At 39.0% G+C, this 22,699-nt stretch overlaps 1 protein-coding gene across 1 annotated transcript in view; it reads left to right on the top strand.

Annotated features, from left to right (window-relative positions):
* TMEM135 (transmembrane protein 135) overlaps positions 1–18,036 on the top strand; it is a 156,576-nt gene extending 138,540 nt beyond the window's left edge. Inside the window, exons 8-15 of the mRNA XM_005417825.2 lie at positions 1–138; positions 2,295–2,364; positions 6,286–6,453; positions 9,916–9,979; positions 10,678–10,754; positions 12,307–12,405; positions 14,323–14,390; positions 15,919–18,036. Of these exons, the coding sequence (XP_005417882.1) occupies positions 1–138; positions 2,295–2,364; positions 6,286–6,453; positions 9,916–9,979; positions 10,678–10,754; positions 12,307–12,405; positions 14,323–14,390; positions 15,919–16,051 (817 nt within the window). The 3' untranslated portion in view covers positions 16,052–18,036. The remainder of the gene's footprint in view (positions 139–2,294; positions 2,365–6,285; positions 6,454–9,915; positions 9,980–10,677; positions 10,755–12,306; positions 12,406–14,322; positions 14,391–15,918) is intronic.
* The last annotated feature ends 4,663 nt before the right edge of the window (positions 18,037–22,699 follow it).

The following is a 22,699-nucleotide window of genomic DNA, read 5'->3' as shown; positions in this document are numbered from 1 at the left end:
AGGGAAAGCAGAAATCCCCACCCATTCTTTTTCACCTGAAGCAGCATTTTCAAAAACAGATAGAAAAATCAAGCATAGTGAAAAAGTATCACAGCCAATGAACATACTGGCACTAACAAAAAAGCTCATGGACAAAGTGTGAGTAAAAAAAACAAAAAGAAAAACAAACAAAAAAAAATTGAATCATTGTTATATAGAGCACTTTAATGTCTGTTATGTTGTATTTGACAATGTTTTGTAATGCTTCTGCTTTGCATTTCGGTGTTTTTCTATTTCATTTTTACTAGGTAGTTAATAGTGGCAAATGATGAACTCTGGTGAAAGCAAAACTTGAAGACCTGTATGACCTTGCAACATGCAGTTGTCTAACAAGGGAGAGCAAATTCAGCCCATGATGAGTGCAGGATGGTGTTGCTTTTTCTGCAGTTTTCAGCAAAATCAGTTCATGGCATAGTTCTGTTGGAACTAGTGGTGCTATGAAGGAGAAAAATTGCACAGCAGCAGATCTTACTTATGTCACCATAAGTGACTGTAACATAGTCTTTTAGGGGACCTGCACCCCTGTATTGCATAAAGGAGAACTACCTAAAAAGAGAATTGATGGCACCTGGGCTGCCTCTTCTGTCTGGAGATGGGAAATTGCAAAGCAAAGAGTGAGTCTAAAACTCTTTTACACGAGGTCAGATCTAGACATCTGAAGTTAGGCAAGGTGGTGTCCCCCTCTCTACAGGATGCAATTCACTCTCTTTTATGAGCTTAAAGAAGGGAGAGCAGTGAGCTTTTCAGTCTGATATGTTCAGACTGAACATATGACTTCTGCTATGACTGATTCCTCTGCTTCAGGCACACTGGATATCACGAGGAGTCATTAATTTACAGGGAAGATGGAATAAAAAATGGGTTGGGGGTATATAGTCACGTGACACCTATGAATCTTCACTTCTGCTGACCTCTTCTAGAGCAGTTTTATGACCAAATCCCTACCTGCTCTCATGTAGGAGGGCGTCTTCCAAGTGCATTGTGTACTCAAAGTAGTGGCTTGTTTTACTTGCTCAGATGATGAACAAACATGAATTGATCCCCATCACATGGTGACTTCCTATGATTTGCTGTGGGTTTTAGTTGAAAAAGATGAGGAAAGTAATCAGTGGTTTTTCAGGCATTACTCTATTAGACAGCAAAAGACCTACAAGGAAAAGACACCTCCAGCTATAATCAAATGCTTTTACCTGAATTGCTTATGCCTGTTTTGTCTTAAATACCCGTGACTCAGTTTGCTAGAGATAGTTCATTGCTCTTCTGTTGTTGGTTAAATACAAGGATTGAAGATGGAGAAGAACAATTTTTTTTAAGGTTTTGAAACTCCCAACTCAGGCATTCAGCAAACTTTCAATATGGAGTTTTTATGCTCCCACTGGTTTCTCTTCCATATGGTTCTTTTCAATATAATTGAGTCTAAATGCCTGTAACCTGAGCACATTCTCATTACAATTTTGCTACATAAACTGACCTCACAGATGATTTATGGCCATTAGACTTTATAGTACACGATTCAAAACTTCCAAGATATTTGACATAGTATATAAATTGTGTAATTCATTTTACATTAAATCTTAAATACTTGGATATAGCAAAATATAATGTTCAGACCCAGTATGAATTACTTATTTTAATTCTACCTAATGCAGGTCTAGAAACTGTACAATCCACACATCCCACCAGCCCAAGCCAGTCTGTTTTAAACACTCAAGGTCAAATTCTCAGTCCAAATGAAGAGCTACATAAAAATCTACACTGCAGAAGAAATAGCCCAAAACTGAGAGGCTTGTAATTGAGAGAAGTCTCACAGGGTGTGCATTAGTATGATCTGTATTGCCTTTCAGTGACCCTTACAGTGGTGTGAAAGATGAAAGGGCACAAGCAACAGATGCTTGCTCAGATATCCTTCCAGAACCATGGAGCAGAGACAAACCAGGAGAGGTCACATCACTTCTCCTTGTTGACCAGAGCAGAAAATTTGTTCTTTAATTTAGTATTTTATGTGTAGCATGGCAAGAGGTTGGATCCGAATAAGTGTGCAGACACTTTTTTCTTGGTGTACAACTAAAGTATTGTTAGTTTTTATTGTCCTTTTATGGCATCATAAAAGTTCACAGTGCCCTTCCGTGGGTAATGGGGAGAATGAGTGCTGGGCAAATAGCACGTTATGTATTTTTAGGCAAGAAAAATTTATGAAGTCTCCTGTTGCTGAAAACAGCTACGAGTTAATACGTGTTTCATTATGCTTTTTGCAGGTGCAAACATGGCCCAAGGCATAGATGCTGTAAACACTATGGAGATAATTGCATCTCATACTGTATTAAAGTAAGTGCAGAAAAAGTTGGATTGACAAACTCTGGCAAAGAAGGGGTAAAAGTCAGGAAAAGCATATGCTTAGGAAGTGAGAAATGAGCCTGTTACTCATTCTTTTCTATTGAAAATGTGACAAGCCAGAAAACAGATTTTCTCAATTTAGGATGGGGTGGTGGTGGGGTTAAAGTTCTCTGGTCTTTCAGATTAGCTGTAGTGAATGAGTAACATAAAATGTGTGGGAAAAAACAGCCTAGCAAGCAAGGAACTTGTTTAACTATGTGATGCACTTCACGGCTGAGCCCACTTGTGACTCCCCCTAAATAAAGCACCTGGAATGTGCTGCTGTGGCAGGCAGCCCTGGTCCCCGTGCAGCTGCACGGCTCTGGAACGTCGCTGCTGGGCACTGGGTGCACTCCTCCAGTCGTTTATTTTAAGGGCTCGGGGTAATGAGAGATTGGTCACAGTTGCTACGCCCAGGAAGAGCTGTTTATCTCTAGTGGTATAATTCATCCTCCATTATTAATGTGATCAGTGCATTTTTTTCAGATAATTACTGTGGAGAAATTTTTATTAGCTGGCATTGGGTTGGCACAGGTGGTACCACCTGCTGTGCCTGTTTTGGGAGCTGGTAAGGCTCCAGAAGATCCCAATCCCTTAACAGTTGACCTGGTTTTATATATGGAGCAGCAAAAATGTATTTGAGTATCTTCAGATACTTTTAATGTATTTTACTTTCAAAAATAACTTTTTAAAATGTTAAAGGAACCCGAGGATGGGGAGGAAGCTGGATATTCAGGAATACACATCCTTTTCACTTATTGATTCAGCATAATTTTGTTTTGTTTTATATATCCTTAAATAGAATGAGGGAAGGAAAAAACCTCACTGATAATAAAGCTGAGTAAAGATTTGACCTGACAAAAAGTAAATTTTAAAAAGAAATTTTTATAAGGCTGTTCTGTCTTTAGAGAAAACAGTTGTGCATTTGAAATATATTTCATTATACTTCAGACCTGTCCTCTGTAGTATTTTGGTGTAAATTACTCTTGACTACAATAACCTAGTGAGGAAGATATTCCTGGGCAGTCAGATCCTCTAATTTCCTGACTGTTCTGTGACTTTTTTATTTAAATTAAAACATGAGTGAAAAAAAAATAAATTATGTATTTATATTTTTAAAGATCCAAAATTCCCAAAGTTCAGTTCTATGACTGTTCCTGGAGTTGATCAGTAACAACTGTCAGCTGACATGATTTGAGCATGTTTTTACAATTCCTTTTCTGTAACGGAGCTTTCAAATCTGATAACGATGTGATGAACTGCTTATTGCCAAAACTTCCCCCCAGTGCTGTTTTCCCTTACCCTTGAACAAGTTTTCTTCTCATTAATACATCTGTGCTTTAACTGCCATTTGCATGCTCTTCTTCCGCTTCACATTTAAATGCACATTAGCTCATTGACAGCATCGTGGCTTTTACCTGATGTAACATTCTGTAGTGCCATACCACCAGAGTTCGTTGACTTCCCTTCAAACTTTAAATACTTGAAGTGCTTTGTTCTTGTAAATGTCTGAAAAGAGCTGTGCTGGAAGCAGTGGAACAATATTTTTCCTCTTTAGGATTCCCCTTGTTTACAGTGAGGAGCCATTAGCCAGCAGTAGAAGTCCAGTTGTCTGTTTCTTCTGCTGGTGCTGCAGACAGGACCAGATAACTCTCCAAATTTACTGGTGGTTAGGGTGACCTCAAAGAAGGTCATAGGATCATACAATGGCTTGAGTTGGAAGGGACCTTAAAGACTATCTCGTTCCAGCCCCCCTACCATGGGCAGGGACACCTTCCGCTACACCAGGTTACTCAAAGCCCCATCCAACCTGACCTTGAGCAGTTCCAGGAATGGGGTATCCATGACTTCTCTGAGATTATTTTCCATTATTGTAGTCTTAAAATTCTGTCTCTTGAAGGAATGTGGGCTACTATATACCCAGAATAAATATTAAATATCTTAATTTATTGATTTTAACCCTCTTAACTAATTCTTAATATATTGCATCAGGTTGACTGAGTTTATGGTATGTTTCTGAACTCTTTTTATATGCACATGTGCTTTTCTGAATTTGAGTTATAGCAAGTATCTTGAATGTATTAAGAAATTTTTTCTCAAAAGCAGAAAGAAAGATTTATTCAACAAATTCTGGAGATATGTTATTATACTGTGCTACTACTTCTGGCTGATCTGAGCTCCAACTCAAAATCTCTGTGGAGAAATGGCTCTTAGCAGGGTTTTCTTTGCTCACTTGTGTTTATTACAGTGCCTTGCATGTGCTCTGCTGTGTACTGCATCCATTCTTATTGGATGTCTTTTTATCTTGGAAAATAAAGGTTACAATACTTTATTACAATATAAGATATAATGCTTCTTGTGACTGTGAAAAAACACCTGTAGGTGTGATATGATTTCACCTGGTTGAAGTGATGAGCTAAATCGAGAGATTTTGCACAATAATTGGTATTTCATGCGCATCCACACTAAACGTCAGCCCTGTGGTTCAGCGCTTCTAATTTGGCTACTAATAGGAATAAAATCAGGGATGTGTTTGAGTGTTTAACCAATTGTAATTTAAATGTTTCTTCACCCCATTGAAGTCACCTTTGCTCAGTAAAAACATCAAACACACCATTCTGTTGTTTCTTGTTTTGGGCTTTGTTCATCACTGCTGGGTTTAGGACATTTTCTTTTTTTTTTTTTTATAACGACATGAAGAAATGGAATTTTTTCAATCAAAAAAAATGCTGTTGTATTGTTGGATTACTTATTTTCTTCCACTTGATTCTCATAAACCACTTCTTGTGTAGCAGGAAGAGTAATTGCTTCAGGAAGAGTTTATTACTGGATGTTTAACCACAATAAAATTTTATTATCTTTATGATGCATTATGAAGTTCTTTAGGAGGCAAAAATGGTTTGAGTTTCTGAGTCTGAAAGGTTGCTCAGTCAAACCCTCTGCCAGATTTCCTTGTCACTGGAATTGTATCCCTGTATTTGAATAAGGTGCCTGCCTTATTTGCAGGTGAGTGCAGAAATAGTTTTCACATAAAGAATCTTCCAGACAAAAAATGGGTAAAATTTATTCAGAATTATTTTAAAAGGTTCACCTGAGGGTAAGAATAATGGTAGGAAGCATTGGAGCAAGTTAGAAGAAACTGGGGAGAATAATTTGGAAAAAAAATTGAGTGTGGTTTTGTGTCATGTTAAAAAAAAAAAACAGATCCCTAGCCAAGGTGAAATAGTAAGTAAATTCTTTGGAACCCATTTTATCCCTTCTCAGTAGCTCTGCACATGAAGTCCCTTCCAGTTTCTCCCTTTCCTTACTACAGGCATCCCACAGCCTCATGTTTGGCTGAGGAAAAATCCGTGATCATGTGCCAAGCCACCAGGGTTAACTTCTAATTCTCACACTTTCTGAAATTTATTTTTGGTGGACTTTTTCCTCCTTACTGTTTTCTTGAGACAGTTGAGTACAGAAGTGTTCATTTTTTTCCACTGCATTGCTTTCCTCTATAAACCTCTATAAACCCATTTGTGGTTAAAACCTGGTCAGTAACCTAGAAATGAAGTCATCAGGATTATTTCAAAGGACAGAATTTTGGAGTAGAATAGAAGGCTTTTTCTTGAGACCTTTCAGAAATTCATAGAAATTAAAGAAGAGTCAATTGTCTGTGATTTTACTACATTTGCTATTTTACAGGGTAACTGGGAAAAAGAAAACTTGAGTTAGAAGGTGGGGGTATGATACATTTATGTGTTTTACATATTACCTTCAGAGCGGGTTTTAAACTATTTGATATCAAAAATGAAACCTTCTGTATAAGCTTTGGCTTTTCCTTTTCCAGAATTTGTGGTTTCTTACCACATGATCTGTATTTCTTTTCTCTAGGGCTTCATTAGAATGTTTAGCATTGGTTACCTGATCCAGTGTTGCCTTCGGATTCCTTCCACCTTCCGGCATCTGCTTACACAGCCATCACGGCTACTTTCCCTCTTCTACAACAAGGAAAATTTCCAGCTTGGAGCTTTTCTGGGATCTTTTGTCAGTATATACAAAGTAAGTTTATAGCATACAGAAATGACAAATGCTCTGGTTTTTATTTCACTTTCAAGAATATCACAAAGAGCTAAAAAGTCAAGCTGATTAATGGTGTTGGTGCTGTTTCCTACAGCATGTTACTGACAAATTTTATACTATTGCAGTAATCAAATTGTAAATAGAAAGCTGTTCTTCCATTCTGTGTGTTTTTTCTGTAATTTCTAAATAAACCTAATGGATTTTGCAGCTCGTTTTCAAGATCAGGAGATAGAGAGTACTTCAGAGAAGGGGAATTCAGATTTCAGAGGGATTTGCTGCTACACAAAAGCATTTTCATGCAGGCACTAGTAGTGACTACAGTAGTGTCTGTGTTGCCAGAGAGAAGCCATGTGCAGATTTTGTTGGTTCACATATCTGGAATTCTTACTTGACACTGAATATCAGGAGACTGCAGAACATACAGCATGTAGCTGAGGAGACACTGGACTTACTGCTTGGAAATGTATCCTTTCTACCCCATTATAAGATGACAGATTGTGAACTGATATGCATTCATACAGCACTGTTGGAATTAATCAAATTATGTTTATTTATGCCAGAAGAGAATGTGGCAAAGCACCTGCCCTAATGCATAATAGCACTTCAGCACAGTGCAGTGCTGAAGTGTCTTTTGCACTTTTGTATTCTTAATCACATGGCATTTTTCAACTGCCACTTTATTTGCTTTGCAAATTCAAGATCATGCTGTATTATTCTGGGGTAAGTGTTATTTACTGAAAAATAAAAAAGGAGGTCTTAAACGTAAGTAAAACAGCACTTCACTTGATTGGTAATTAAATTGAGACAATAATTTGTAGGTTACAGAGTCTAAATTTTTTGATAGCAAAGTGCAAATGAGCTGTTCAGAGTTTACTTGAAAATTAAATTTTTTCTTAAACTTTAAGAAAAAAGCCTTTAGAGAAGAAAAGCATTTAAATTCAAAAAGCTAAAATGATTTTGATGTGTTTAAAAGCTTCAATTGAGAGGTGCAATTCAGCCCAGTGGATACTCATAAAATGAGGGTGACATATTCTGACCTTTATTTACTATTTTTTAAGTATGTACTCAGCACTGGTGAGACCATACCTTGAGTCCTGTGCTCAGTTCTGGGCCCCTCACTACCACAAAGACATTGAGGGGCTGGAGCGTGTCCAGAGAAGGGCAATGGAGCTGGGGAAGGGTCTGGAGCACAAAACTGGTGAGGATCAGCTGAGGGAGCTGGGGGGTCAGTGTGGAGAAAAGGAGGCTCAGGGGGACCTTAACATACAGCATGTAGCTGAGGAGACACTGGACTTACTGCTTGGAAATGTATCCTTTCTACCCCATTATAAGATGACAGATTGTGAACTGATATGCATTCATACAGCACTGTTGGAATTAATCAAATTATGTTTATTTATGCCAGAAGAGAATGTGGCAAAGCACCTGCCCTAATGCATAATAGCACTTCAGCACAGTGCAGTGCTGAAGTGTCTTTTGCACTTTTGTATTCTTAATCACATGGCATTTTTCAACTGCCACTTTATTTGCTTTGCAAATTCAAGATCATGCTGTATTATTCTGGGGTAAGTGTTATTTACTGAAAAATAAAAAAGGAGGTCTTAAACGTAAGTAAAACAGCACTTCACTTGATTGGTAATTAAATTGAGACAATAATTTGTAGGTTACAGAGTCTAAATTTTTTGATAGCAAAGTGCAAATGAGCTGTTCAGAGTTTACTTGAAAATTAAATTTTTTCTTAAACTTTAAGAAAAAAGCCTTTAGAGAAGAAAAGCATTTAAATTCAAAAAGCTAAAATGATTTTGATGTGTTTAAAAGCTTCAATTGAGAGGTGCAATTCAGCCCAGTGGATACTCATAAAATGAGGGTGACATATTCTGACCTTTATTTACTATTTTTTAAGTATGTACTCAGCACTGGTGAGACCATACCTTGAGTCCTGTGCTCAGTTCTGGGCCCCTCACTACCACAAAGACATTGAGGGGCTGGAGCGTGTCCAGAGAAGGGCAATGGAGCTGGGGAAGGGTCTGGAGCACAAAACTGGTGAGGATCAGCTGAGGGAGCTGGGGGGTCAGTGTGGAGAAAAGGAGGCTCAGGGGGACCTTATCACTCTCTACAACTGCCTGGAAGGAAGCTGCAGCCCGGTGTGGGTCAGTCTCTTCTCCTAAGTAGCAAGGGACAGGACAAGAAGAATTGGCCTCAAGTTGTCATGGGGAGGTTTAGATTGGATAGTAGGAAATCTTCCGTCACTTAAAGGGCTGTCAGGCACTGCAACAGGATGTCCAGGGCGGTGGTGAAATTGCCATCTCTGGAAGTGTTCAAAAGGCGTGTGGATTTGACACTTGCGGATATGGTTTAGTGGTGGACTTGGTGGACACTAGGTTAACAGTTGGAATTGATCTTAAATGCCCTTTCCAGGCTAAATGATCCTCCAATTCTATGCTCTACTATATGTTATTGTTTGCATTTCATAACTTAAACAAATTTGGGTTGCATTTTATTTTTCTTTCAGTCTAAATAGGCAAGAAGGGTAGCAAAAGTTCTAGTCACTTAAAAAAATTGGACCATGGCAAAAAAAAAATCAAATGCTTGGTGCATTATGGATCCAAGGGATATGCAGTTCTACTTTTTTAGATTAATGTGTTTTCCTAGTTCTGGAATTTATTGGATGCATGAAAAAATCTCTGGAGGTTTGGTATGTAGTTGAAAAAAACCTTTATAATGGAAAAGAGTCTAGCAGGTACAGCAAACGAGGATGACATTAATTCAAGATTAGCTTTGGTATTAGATTGAAATTCAAACTAATCTGCTCTCTGATTTTGAAAGAAATGGCAGCAGTAAATTGAAAATTTTAGACGCTGAAATGTTATGGGTACTATGTCCAACTCTCTAGATTTTAGTATCTCCAGTGTTTTTAAAAAGCTTGTTCTTTAGTTTTGTTGGTTTCTTGTATTTTTGTTGATGGAATTTAGTGTTTCTTGATGTAGTAAAGATCACCTAATCAGACATAATGTGTCTCAATAATGAAAGTTTCTACAGCTCTTAAGAAATTACAATGTGATTTTCCATTTCCCTCACAAGACTCAAAAAATGGGAAAGTTTGCCTGCTCACTTATCAATTAGACTGTCTTTTATTGTAACAACCTTACCAAGAAGAAGAAGAATACATTATCCCTGGAAATGTTCAAGGCCAGGCTGGATGGGGCTCTGAGCAACCTGGTGTAGTGGAAGGTGTCCCAGCCCATGGCAGGGGAGATGGAATGAGATGATCTTTGAGGTCCCTTCCAACCCAAACCATTTTATGATTCTGTGATTATGGGTATTATCACACTACATTCTTAATTCATACTGTGTGCTGTATGACTAGCTTATAAGGAATACCCGCAGTCTGTGTGTTATAAGAAATAAGTAGAGCTAAGCCTGCATTCTGTTCACTTGCAGGGTACAAGTTGCTTCCTGCGCTGGGTCCGAAACCTTGATGATGAGCTTCATGCACTTGTAGCTGGTGAGTCCATGGAAAGTTTGTGTTGTATGTGTTGGGACTCTGCAAGTATTCCTCTTGTCTGTCCTCCCATTCCATTTTCAGACTTCTGTGATGAAAATAGGACTTTGTTCCTATTCCTGTGTGCGTCAAGGTTGTGTCAAAGTGACAGTGATGTTTCAAGTAGTGTCAAGGAAAGAGTTGCAATTAAAATTGTAAGGCAAATTCAAATGTGGAGTTTATGGTCAGCTCCAAGGACAGTATATTACGGTGTGCATAAATATGAACTTGTCCTTTAATTTGCCGCTGTAGACATGTGAGATGAAAGCACTCACTCTTCCATATTCCACAGAATACACATTGAGCTCCACTGGGTCCAAAGAAAGATGCTTTTACCATGAAATTTGTGTGGTGGTGAGGCCCTTCCCTCACGTACATCTGTCACATGTTGGAACCACAGAGATCTCTCATCCCACAAAAACCAGAGAAATTTGACAGTGTGCTCCTGAGCACTGAAGTACAGATTTGTTTCAGCTTTCTGAGACTTTCTCTTTTTAGTGCTACAAACCATGTTTATATGGGCAGCAAAAGAACATCACTGAACTGTGCTGTCCATAGCAGCAGAAATAAATAGTCCTGTGCAGTGTTTGTTGGGCTGACACACAACAGTGACCTTAACAACGCAAACCACAACCTTAACAATGCTTTTCTGATTGTTACAGGGTGTCTAGCAGGAATTTCTATGATGTTTTACAAAAGTACAACTATCTCTATGTATCTGGTGTCTAAATTAGTAGAGGTAAGTTATTACCTTCCTAAAGGAGGTCTTCATTTCATCTATTTTTTCAAGGCAGAAGAAAAGAAAAGGAACATCAGGGGTTTTATCAGGCAATTCCAGTAAAATGCAAAGTTGTATGGTGATGGTGTTTCACTACACGTGTGCCAAGAGGCAGTGCTGCCATGTGGTCTCATGTCTTTCTTACTTTCTTTTCTTTGACTAATTTTAAATGTCCTTTATCCACTGGTCTTCATGTATATTCTCCATGATTTTTTTAATCTCCTGACAACCCTTTGCTTTGTAGTTTTTGCAGATTTTTTAAATCAGAAAGTTCCAAGAATATCTATTCTGCCAGAAATATAAATCAGACCTAGTCTTTAATTGCAGATTTATTGCCAAAAGCTGCAGCTTAACTTCCTGTCTTTGTTCCCTTACTTTGGCATTCAACAGTCTAAGATAATTCAAAATAGCTTAGGTTTTGCTCTATAGCTGAAGTTGTTTGTCACTGTACTACAGCTGATTGAATTCCCAGCTTTGGAATGAACTTTGTTCTAATTACTATTCTTCGGGCTTGAACTTGTTAAAATTAGGAGCCCAGGCAAAAAATAGTTACAGAGTTTGGGTATGTTGATTATACTTTTCTAACCAGCATTTGATTTCTTACTGTGATTTTTCCAGAAAATTGAGACTTAGTCATGGTTAATTCCCCAACACCACCGCTAGAATGAGTTGATAAGGTTCTTTCACTGTGCATCATACCTGAATCACATATTTCTCCTGCAGAACTTGAAGGCCTTGTTCTCTAGTGATAATTATCCACCTCCATTACCAGAGCAAAATTAATTTTAAAGAACATAAAAAGAAGAAACTTTTTTTTTGTTACACATAAAATGAAACATAAAAAGGGAAGATACTCTCTGTTCCTCCTCCTGGTTATCCCAGACCAAGCTCTGAAGGCAGTTGGTTATATAAAGGCAAATCTGAGTTATCCATAATGACTTTTAGAATTCCAGTTGTAAAAAACCAGTATTATCTTGTATTGCTGATGGTTTTCTCTGGACTTTGCGACATCTTGGCTACAGTGAAATTAGAAAAGCGCTGTGTGTTCTTTTTTTTTTTTTTTTTTTCTACTTTTATCATCTTACGCAAGCCAAGGGTAACTGACCAAAGAGGCGTGTGCTGCTTTGCAAGGTCAGGCTGTGCTCAGGAAAATAAACTGTACATGTTTTCTCAGAAAGTAAAGTATGTGATTTCAAGCTGTTTAAGAAGAGTGAATATTCACTTTGTTGGAATAGTTATTGCATTGTTCTTTTGCTTTTTTAAAATGAAGAATTTAACAGAGCAAACTTTCCCCTTTTTATCTTTAGGTTCTGTAACACCCAAGCTGTTGCTAGTCCTCTTCTGTGCAGTAATAGCCTCTTATTAGATTGATCTTGTGCAACATCTGTAATCTGTTTTAATCAACATCACGTTTGTGGGCATATAAAAAAATATAAAGTCGGCATGGTTTTTTTAAAAGGTAAAATAAAAAAGTAATTTTGTTGCATTCAACATTTTTTGTTTATTTTTATAGACTATATACTTCAAAGGCATTGAAGCAGGGAAGGTTCCCTATTTTCCTCATGCAGACAGCATCATCTATGCCATTTCTACATCGATATGCTTTCAGGCAGTAAGTATGTTCTCTGACACAGCATGAAGTTCTTGACATCAAATGTTGAATGAACAGAGGAGCACAGGGAGACAGTTCTATAGAAAAGATGGTGAGATGTAGTGATTCACAGCATTGTGCTCCTGCATCCTGGTGCTCCTGCATCCTGGTTTTGAGTGTCACTGTGGGGAGGTCATTTCTAGGACTCAGTTTCTCCTGTGCTTACAGCTTGAATACATTGTACAAATCATTGAATTCTTTGGAAAGAACCTTAAAATGCACTCACCCAGAAGATGAACATTAATGCATGAACTTCCATTAGCATGTGAAAGGACAGTTTTTCAAGTAGGCAAACAGTATAATACAAATGTTATGTTTTTTTAAATCAACTGAAAGTTTCCACTGATTTAAATTAATATTGCCTAATTAAAAAAATATGCAAAAAATAGTAAAAACCGTGAAGTGTTCCATTTGACACAAGCAGTAGTACCATTTTTTGTACTTCTCAAGTTAGCAACATGCCTTTAACCTCAGTCCTTTTATTGTCTGCATCAGCGAGAAAATCAACTTTTCAGTGCTACCCAAATAACTCTACTATTCTACTACATCTCACCATTTCTAGACCTTCTGCTGAAACATCCCTGCATAAACTGCATATTCTCTGGGCCTCCATAACTATTTATATTTTTTGTGCCCCCCAATAAAGAGAATATAAAATGACCCTAAAGCAATCTTCTGTGTCTTCTAAGTCTTGTGCTTAGCAGGATGTTTAAGAGACACTCCTCCTCCTCATTCTTCCCATGTACTTGGGAATAGCTCTAAGTCTAGTATCAAAGTGAATTGATATTTTGGTGCTTGGGATGTGCCTGAAGGTCTCCAAAATACTCCTGACAGAGACAATTGTGTGAGACTAACAGACAAAAAGTTCATATGAGAAAAGAAGGGTTTTTTGGTTACTTAATAACTAATTGGAAAACTAATCTTAAGACTAGAAACAAATTGCTAGGTTTAGCTGGAAGACTAGAAACAAATTGCTAGGTTTAGCAGGAAGAAGGAAGGAGAAATTAGAAAAAGGATGTACTCTGAGATGTTTGTTATTCTCTATATTTCTAAGTGACCCAGAAAAGTAATGGAATAGAGAAAAGACATGGATTTTGAATGTATTACATTATTTAAGATAATGTAGCATGAAATATAAATATGACTACAAGAAATGGTGGATCACAAAATGCAGAATGTGTCGCAGACATCTTTTTATGAAAATCCTTTTCTTGGGATTTTTCCTTCTGAGAAGCTGAGAGGCCTCAGAAACAAAATGTAAACAATGGTTATCTGCTGCTGTGGAATGCAACAGGTGGATCCGTGATTGGTCTCATGTGGATGTTTGGAATTAGTGACCAGTCACGGCAGAGCTGGCTCTCTCTCTGTCTGAGCCACAGACCTTTGTTTTCATTCTTTTCCATTCTATTCTTAGCTTAGCTAGCCTTCTGAGATGAAACCTTTCCTTCTATTCTTTTTAGTATAGTTTTAATGTAATATATATCATAAAATAATAAATCAAGCCTTCTGAACATGGAATCAACATTCTCGTCTCTTCCCTCACCTGAAAACCCCTGTGAACACTGTCACAGAGAATGGATAGGGGATTAAGTAGGAGGTAAATTTGGCATCCACCAGTCCAGAGTCATGTACATAGGAGTAATGATTGTTGTTGCCTTCTCTGCAATGAAATGTAAGTTAATTGTCACCAATGGTAAAATACTGTATTCTGGGAATATTTGTCTGTGCTGGTGGTGGTCATACAAGCATTGAATTCAGTAGAGAGCAGTAAAAATGAGTTCCATAACAATCCTTTTGCTGATTTTGGCAACCTAATGTAGCAGATGAAGCTTTTGCCTGACACTGTCAGCTGGCTCTGACAGAATCCTCTCCTTGCAGGCTGTCATGGAAGTTCAGAACCTGAGACCTTCATACTGGAAATTTCTTTTACGACTAACAAGGGGCAGGTATGTACTCAGGGGTGTGTTCTGGCTTGTCTAAATCTGTCATTGATCACACTCAGCTTTCTGTGTCATTCACTGCCAGCAGCAGAGCGCTACAAGTACATGAGGGCTAATTTCCTGTGGATTTACTTTGCTTTTCAAATGGTTTCCAGTACCCTTGAAGTTCTTTGCTGCTGAAGTGACATTGCTGGGTTTAGTGTAATGACAGGAGCCGACTGCTCTAGTGAAGACTATTTAGCAGATGAGTGTTTTACTTGAAGCCTTTTTAGTTCACTTGGAGGGTGGGATGCTTTCAAATTCCATTGGAACATGAAGAATCCAGTAAATGACTGTTGAAGAAATCAGTATGTACAGTGATTGATAACATGGTGTTACTATGGGTTTAAAAGCATTACTGGAAATGTCAGAATATCTCCTAAGAATACTTGAAAGTTTCAGTTCTTTTTTTATAACTGTTTCTGTCAGGAAAGGGTTTTTTTTCTTGGAAAGCTAATGAAAAGTTTTCACTGATCATAATCATAAATATACACTAATATCATACTGGATGTTTTTCCTATTTGCTGCAGGAATCTAAAAAACTTTTTTTTTAAAAATAGGTCTTGCTGTAACTCGCAAAAATACAGTTTAGTGAAGCGTACAGTGTTATACTGGTGCAGTGTGTGGCAGGAACAAGGCATCTAAATCTTGATCAGTTTATTAATGGGGTTATAAAAGGTAATGTTTCTTGTGACAACAAGCTCTCCAGGCTGTAAAAATAGAAGTGAAATCAGAGGCTAGTCCTTGGAGCATATTGAACCTACATTCCCTGTGGCACAGTACACACGGGGTGATTGAATACGTTGCAAGATTTAGTGGGAAGCTTTCCTTGGGATGCCTGGAGGCAGTCCTCAGGCAACCTCTGAGGCCATACAAATATGATACAGGGAATGATGTCAGTACAGATGTCTCCAATTTTGGCTGCATTTTTTCATTTTGTACTAACCCTAAGCTTGCCTTAATTGAAGGAGAGGAAGGAATACAAATTCTATTCTGCTCATTTATTTTATCTGAAGCAAATCACTCTAATAGTAATTTTGACACTATCTCCATAAAGGCAATTTCTTTTGACATTTCATACACTTTTCATTCTATAGGTGTGAAGAACAACAAAATGGAAATAGGTTGTAACACCCAGAAAATTGGCATCCAGACATAGGCAGGCAGGGCCACAGTTTGCTCTGGAGTGAGAACAGTAGTATATTTTGGTTTGACTTTTTTGTCGTGCGGAATTGAAAGTAGAAGGGGACCCTTCCCCTTTTTCATAAGTTGCATTTTTGAAGTACACTAACACAAACACTATTAGCCGCATTTTTCAAATACAATTTTTAAAAAAATCGTTATTGCCTGAGGTGAAAAACTTTCAATATCTGAACAGTGCAGGTTGAAGCCTATATGTCTGAGATTTTGGTAAACTTTCATGACATGAAATAATTTTATTTTTTCATAAGTAAGTGAGTCATGCATTCATACTTTCTTGTCTTTTCTTTTTCAGGTTTGCTCTCATGAATAGGAAAGTTTTAGATGTGTTTGGTACTGAAGCATCTAAGAACTTCAAGGATTTCACACCTAAACTTGACCCAAGATACACAGTTGTGCCACCAGAGCTGCCACTGGAGCTGTCTTGAACACGACAGTGTGGCTTGTCATTGAATGTGATCAGCAATTTGTCCTGAAAAGTTAATCATCTTGACAGTCGTATATATGGAGGAGGACTAGGACTCCACTTCAGTATTACTTCAATGAGAAAAGCTTTTTACCAATCAGAAATACTGAAGCTTTGCAGGGAGGTGTGGCTTAGTGATTAAGCCCCTTCCATAAGCAGAAAACATTTCTGGATTTCTATAGTTGGTTGACAGTATGGTAGAATCCTGAATGATTTAAACAAATGAGTAATATATTTAGAGAAGAGAAGTAAAATATAAATATGTTTTATAATTTCAAAAATTCCATAGTTCATACCAGTAGAATATCTCTTGGTAAAACTATAAAAGTAATTCTTAATTTAGAAATGAAGACAATTGGCATAGTTTAGGTCCAAAATTTTACCTGATCTTAAAAAGATTGCAGTCTGGTAAAAATGCCTCCCTTGTTTTTCAAATTGCGTCACTGATTTGTCTCCAAAGAGCCACCACCCCCTCATTAGTTAAAATTAGGGTATTTTTTCACAGCTATGGTTGCAAAATAAGGCATTCCTTAGGAAAAGAAAACGCATATTGATTCAGAAATCACATTCCAGGACTGTAAATTCCTCTGATGACACAGATAACAGGCAAGGAAAACAAGAAGGCCGTTCCGGTGGCTGCTGTGTGCCGAGGAGCAGCGGGTGTGGTGGTCAGCATCTGCCAAGTGGAAAAGGACACAGCTGGCAGAGGAAGGAATGAAACATTCCAGCCTCTGAGATGGTGCTGGAAACAGCAGACAGTTACAAAAATAAAAAAGCCAAGAACAAAAAAAAACACAGTAAAATGCACACCCACCTCCCCCCTCCTCAGATAAAATATACTGAAGCAAAATGTTTATTTTTGAAAGAGTTTGACATTGTCACCTTAGATGGCATTGGGTTGTTTGTTGGGCTGCAGCACCAGCCTGCATTTCAAGCATTTCTTTGGAAGAGAACTGACCCCTGAGGTTAGGCTGTTGCAGAGAACAGTTTTGACAATCAGATTAATAGTCTTCTTTCCTTGTTATTGGTGAAGAGTGGTTTTCCACCAGGCTATTGGACTCACAACTGGCACAGTTACTTTAAATTTTATATGGTACTCAATGCAAATAACTACCTACACAAAGTCCATCTCATTTTTAGTGTACATATTTCTGCAGATTTGTGTTCCAAAGTGAAACCTTGACATGCTAATTGCTTTTTTTTTCCTTTGCTTTTTTGAGCTTTTTTAATTATAACCCATTCAGGTGGTGCTGAATGGTGTTCATTACCCTGGAAGTTAATGAGAGGATGAACTATATTCACATTCAACTGAAAAAGCTGAAAAGAAGTGAGATGAGCCAGGGAAATTGCAATAGGTTTGCATGTATTTTAAAAACAAAAAAAAAAAACCAAAAAAAAAAAGAAGAAATCAGTGTTTTATTGGAAGTCTTTATCAGATAATATGGACCGGACTAATTAGTAGACTCTTTGTCTTGTAACACTGTAATCTTACCCCAGCCATAACATATTTTAATTCCAATTAGCTGAATTTCTTACTATCAAATATACAGTCATTTTTATCAAATTTATTGTCATGATAATTTTACAAATTTGTGCACGAGATCTGCTTCTTCATCAGCTACACTAACAGTGATGTTTCGTCACTGTTACTAAAGGTGCTTCATCCTTTTAAACAGTGGTTGTCCAATTTAGTGTGACTAAAGTTCTGCAAGCTAGTTTGTATCCAGTATTTTGTTGCTTGGAATTATATTAGAATTCCTCAAAAGGAAATAAAAGTTAACAAAAAGTTGAACAAGAACTTTAAAAGGATTGTAAGAGATTTGTAGTGTTTTTCCACTGGAATATGGTCTAAAGTATTTGACCTTGTAAAGTCTGAGAAGTTATATATTTTAGGTGGTATATTAGAATTCACACAATATATTATGAGTACTTTCTAGTGTAACAATATACCATTCTCAAACTTAAAGATATTTTATAGATGGATTAATTTTCTCCACTGGAATGACTATTGTGATTGTTTCTCTATTTGAGGGGTTTTTTTGGGAAAAAAATCCAGGAACTACATCTCAGCAGCTAAATAACAGTTTTGTCTATGTTTCTTGCTTCCAAAATTCACAGTTGTTTCAAGTTATTTTCATGTAATATAAAGAGAAATTAAAAATTTTTAAATTATTTTTATTCAGATTGAATATATGTAAGAGAAAAAAAATAAAGTCCTAATGTTCTTCCTGATAATAAACAGTTGCTGCTTTAAAAAGTGACTTTTTTGGTCATGTTGTTAATAAGCTCTTTGGAGTTGTAAGTGAAATGAAGTCATAGGATCATACAATGGTTTGGGTTGGAAGGAAAGGCTATCTAGTTCCAAAGCTCCCTGCCATGGGCAGGGACACCTTCCACTAGACCAGGTTGCTCAGAGCCCATCCAACCTGGCCTTGCATGTTTCCAGGCATGGGGCATCCACCATCTCTCTGGGCAACCTGTGCCAGTGCCTCACCACCCGCATTGTAAAAAGCTTCTTTCTATATCTAATCCAGTGGACTGTCCTTCAGTTTGCAGGCATGAGCCCTGGAAGTGATTCCTGGTAGTGAAGGAATGCAGGGAATGTGAGCATGCATTTAAATTTGTTGCAAAATAAAGTCTTAATGCAATGCCAGTGAAGAGGTAGCACCAGAGCTGTGCAGCTGGCAACTTCAACTCTGCACTTCGGTGGGTAATGAGATGAGGTGAGTTGATGTTACTGTTTCTTTTTCAAACAGAGCAAACCACCTGTCCTGATGTGTGGGCAGGGAAGAGCTGCACAGCCTGTGCTCTGCCTGCCAAATGGCTGGATGGTTGGGCCACATGTGACTGAAAGGCCAGCCCTTTCTGCCTCCTGATGTTCATCATCACAGGATGGTGGCTCTTTGATGATGCCAAACTTCCTGCAAAAGTTTATTTTGCAGTAGAGGTTTGGGTGTCCTTAGGGAGTCTGCTCAGGGCAACAGTGCTTGGCGCCCTGCAGGCATCTCAGGAGGCTGCTGCTTCTTCTTCACCCCTGGCTCCCAGAAACAAGCATGGCCTATGGCTTAGTTCTTCATCCCTCCCTCACCTCTGCTTATCCCAGTGTTGGGTCATTCCCCTTTGTGAGTTTCCCTTCCTTTTTTCCAAGCCACTGTGCCTTTGCCTATGTTTGAGGACATGGGAAAGTTTTTTTACAGATTCCTGATGACATCCCAGGTAGAAGAGTCTGCTGTGATCTGAACCAGTCTTATGCTCAGATTCAGAACAGCTTCTGTGCAGCTTCAGTTTCCAACTCTGTCAGAGGAAAATGTTTCTGGACAAGTGGTCCTTGAGTGTGCGTGCACTGACAAGGCACAAAAAGGTAGCAAGAAAATCAGTGAGGATTATACTGAGGTTTTACTATTTTGAGGATTTTTTTTTAACACAGCTACATTTAACATGAGGGAGGAGGCAGGCCCCAGGCTTTCTGTGCCTGGACTCAATGTTTTAGAGGTCTTTATCAACTTATGTGATTCTACACTAGTGTTATGAGTCCTTGCTGTGGTGCAAAAGCACAGGACTAGGGGGATGTAGCAAAACGCAGTTCGGGTCAGTGAAGTCATTTTGGTGGCTGTAGCTTTGTGCCTAAATATTGGTCCAGAGCTTTCCATTTCCAGACTGATTTTTCTCTCAATTTGCAGGGGAAGGCTGCCTCACAAGTCACCTCCTTTGACAAAACCAATACATTTTCTCTCATACCTTTAAGAATGCAACAGAAAAATATGACACTTTTCTTTGAGCTACACAGTTACATGGGTTTTCTTACTATTTAGTAGCAGATCCTGGATGTTTTATTTATCCTGTTCATACATTAAGATTTAAGGCATTAATTTTTCCCCCATAAGAAGCCTAAAATTGCCATTGTGGATATACTGGCAAAATCACCCAGTGCTCTTCCTTGCCTTTAGGCACACTGAAACGGGATCCCTTCACTCAGGACACAGCACTAACCTTTTGCAGTGGATGGATTATGTCCTTCCATCTCCATCAAACAGGACACTTGCTTTACCAACATGCTACTTTGAATATGGCAAGCAGAAATGGGAACTAGGGCCCACTTTAATCTCAAGGACTATTTTTTTTCCCTGGCACAGGCCAGGGAGATTTCCACTCACTAATTAAAATGGAGAACAGTCAGAAGAATTTTAAACATTAATGCCAAAATTTTACGCGGGGTACAGGATTCTGGTTGGAAATCCAGGCAAATTATTAATCTCATGCTGGTGGAATCCAATGAATGTTTTTTTCCCTTCAGCTGCCACAATGGAGAGATAAAAGATGCGGCTGGCTGTTGGAGCAGGAGCTGATGAGACTGTTCCCAGACCTGCTTGAAGCTTACAGAAGACCTGATCACACAGGGTCAAGAACAAAGGCAAGGCTTTTTTTCTGTATTTTCCTAGTATTTTAGAGTGAAAGCCTGCTTTCCCATAACAGACAGTAAAAACTTGCAAGAAAGGGCAAATTTGGCTGGGATGAACAGATCTGATGTTAGAGTCCCACCTTAAAGTGCTGCTGATTGCACTGCATTGATACAAACATTAAAAACCTAGTTCTAAAGAACCCAGAAATGTTGGTTTGTTCTTCGTCTATTGGCTGTAAAACAAATGAAAAATAAAAGGAATTTTCCCCCTCACCATGACACGTAACTGGGAAACTCCTTTCCCTTCACCATTTACATTAGTTGAAAAAGTGACCAAAAGGTCAGCTCTAACTATACCCAAAGGCTTAAAAAAGACATTGACTCCTGTGGTGCAGTCCTTAACCCATTACCATCACTGCCACATGGGTTTGAGACAGTATTATCTGTGCATTTTGTTCACCTAGAGGAGCTCTGGGTAGTGTGCAACGAGGAACAGTCACTTGGACAAAAGTCATCTTGGAAGCCACATGGCCTTGATTTCCCAGCTCACGTACCAGTTGGTTTCCATAACAGTACAGCTTGATCCTCTGCAAGGTCACAGGGACATCAAGGAGGTGTCCTGGAAATTAACAGGTGTCCTGTTCAGTCAGGTGCTCTGTCCCACAACTGTCAGTGGAGCACAAACTGCTGTGGATCCAAAAACAAAATGGTGTTGCTCATGCAGGGGATGTCAGGAAATGAAAAAGCTGGTATGTGCCCTGATACCTCTACTTCATGCTTGCAGGCTTACAAGGATCAAAAGACATCTCCTGTCGTATGGGTTTTTCTGTATGGAACCAGCTTCATCCGCCCAGGCACAGCCTGCTGGAAGCCAGGCAGGAAACCAGTGGCCACAAGAACAAACTGGGGATGTTTGCCCAAGGCCACTCACCACTACAGGCTTCCTCATGCCTTGGAGCCTGTTTCTCAAGTCCCTGCTGGAGTCAGCCAGGGACGGGGCAGATTGGAGCAGTCCCAGCAAAGGGGACTGAGCCAGACTGGCTGCTGCCATCAGAGCTGTGCCCAGCGGCTCCCCACCATGTGCAACACGCAGAACAAAGCTGCTCTGATGGAAACCTCCCCTTTGATGGTGCCTTTCACATGCTGGCCTGCCTGGGAACTCAGCTCCGTGCAGTCTCTGACAGTCAGCTGTTTGCGAGCATGACTTCGGGCTTCATGTGTCTCTGGGAAAGAGGGAGCCTGGATAGAAGCTTTCACAGTGCTCCTGTGGGAAGCTGAATGCTGAAGTCTTGCTCACCTCAGCTGGAGTTTCTGCTCACCTGTGTGTCCCCCTTCAGCTGCATGGTCCCCATTCAACCCCACGGTAACCTACAGCTGTTGAAGATTATCTGCATCCAAGCTCCAGGGCTTGTAAACTCCAAAGATGATCCAACAGGGAGAGCTCAGCCTTTTTGCTCAGCTGGGAACAGCAGTAGTGGGGCTGCCCTTCTTAGCTGAGGATATGTTTTGCTTTAATGCTGGCTTTGATCTGTACACAGACAAGGATGCTGGGCAGGAATTATTGCTTGCTCCAGCAATCATAATACCACTCAGCATGGGATTAATTTTTGATTCCATGAGGTAGTTTTAAATTATTTTCGTATAATAAGTTGGAGTGGGAGGAGAATATTCTCACAAAGATGAGACTGAGTCCAAATAAAACAGTGTGTGTAGCAATGCAAAGTGTTTTTCCTGGGAATCTGGGGGGGCTGAGGCCATGTTTTCAGACGTTAGCTCAGAACCTTGGAACAAATCTTTCTTTGAGCTCTCATTCTTAAGAGTTTTCTGTTTGATAAGGGAAGATCGACCTTTTGCTTGCTGTGTTGGGCAATGTTGCCCAAGACTTGACAATAAAAGCACTTTATGCTGTCATGTATGAGCAAGATCTTCCTTCCCTCCTGTAGGCTCCCTCCTGCAGTAGCTGAGAGCACAGACTAGATTCCTAAGTGACTTAGGAGTATCAGTCTCCATTTTTGGAGGTTCAGCTTCAAATCATGATTCTCAAAATCCACCTGAGGTTCAGTTTAATTTGACAGTAGTGTGCTCCTTTCAGTTGTGAAAACCTCCAAGGACATTCTGAGCTGCCACTTCTGCATGGATTTTGTGAGCTGTGATAATGCTGGGAAGCCTTCTGCCTCCCACAGGACCACAGGGGTGCAAGGGTCCCTTTGC

Source organism: Geospiza fortis, unplaced genomic scaffold (genome assembly GCF_000277835.1).
Source record: "Geospiza fortis unplaced genomic scaffold, GeoFor_1.0 scaffold16, whole genome shotgun sequence".
Lineage (NCBI taxonomy): Eukaryota > Metazoa > Chordata > Aves > Passeriformes > Thraupidae > Geospiza > Geospiza fortis.
The sequence above is the reverse complement of the archived record's forward strand: the minus strand, read 5'-3'. Positions and strand labels throughout refer to the sequence as shown.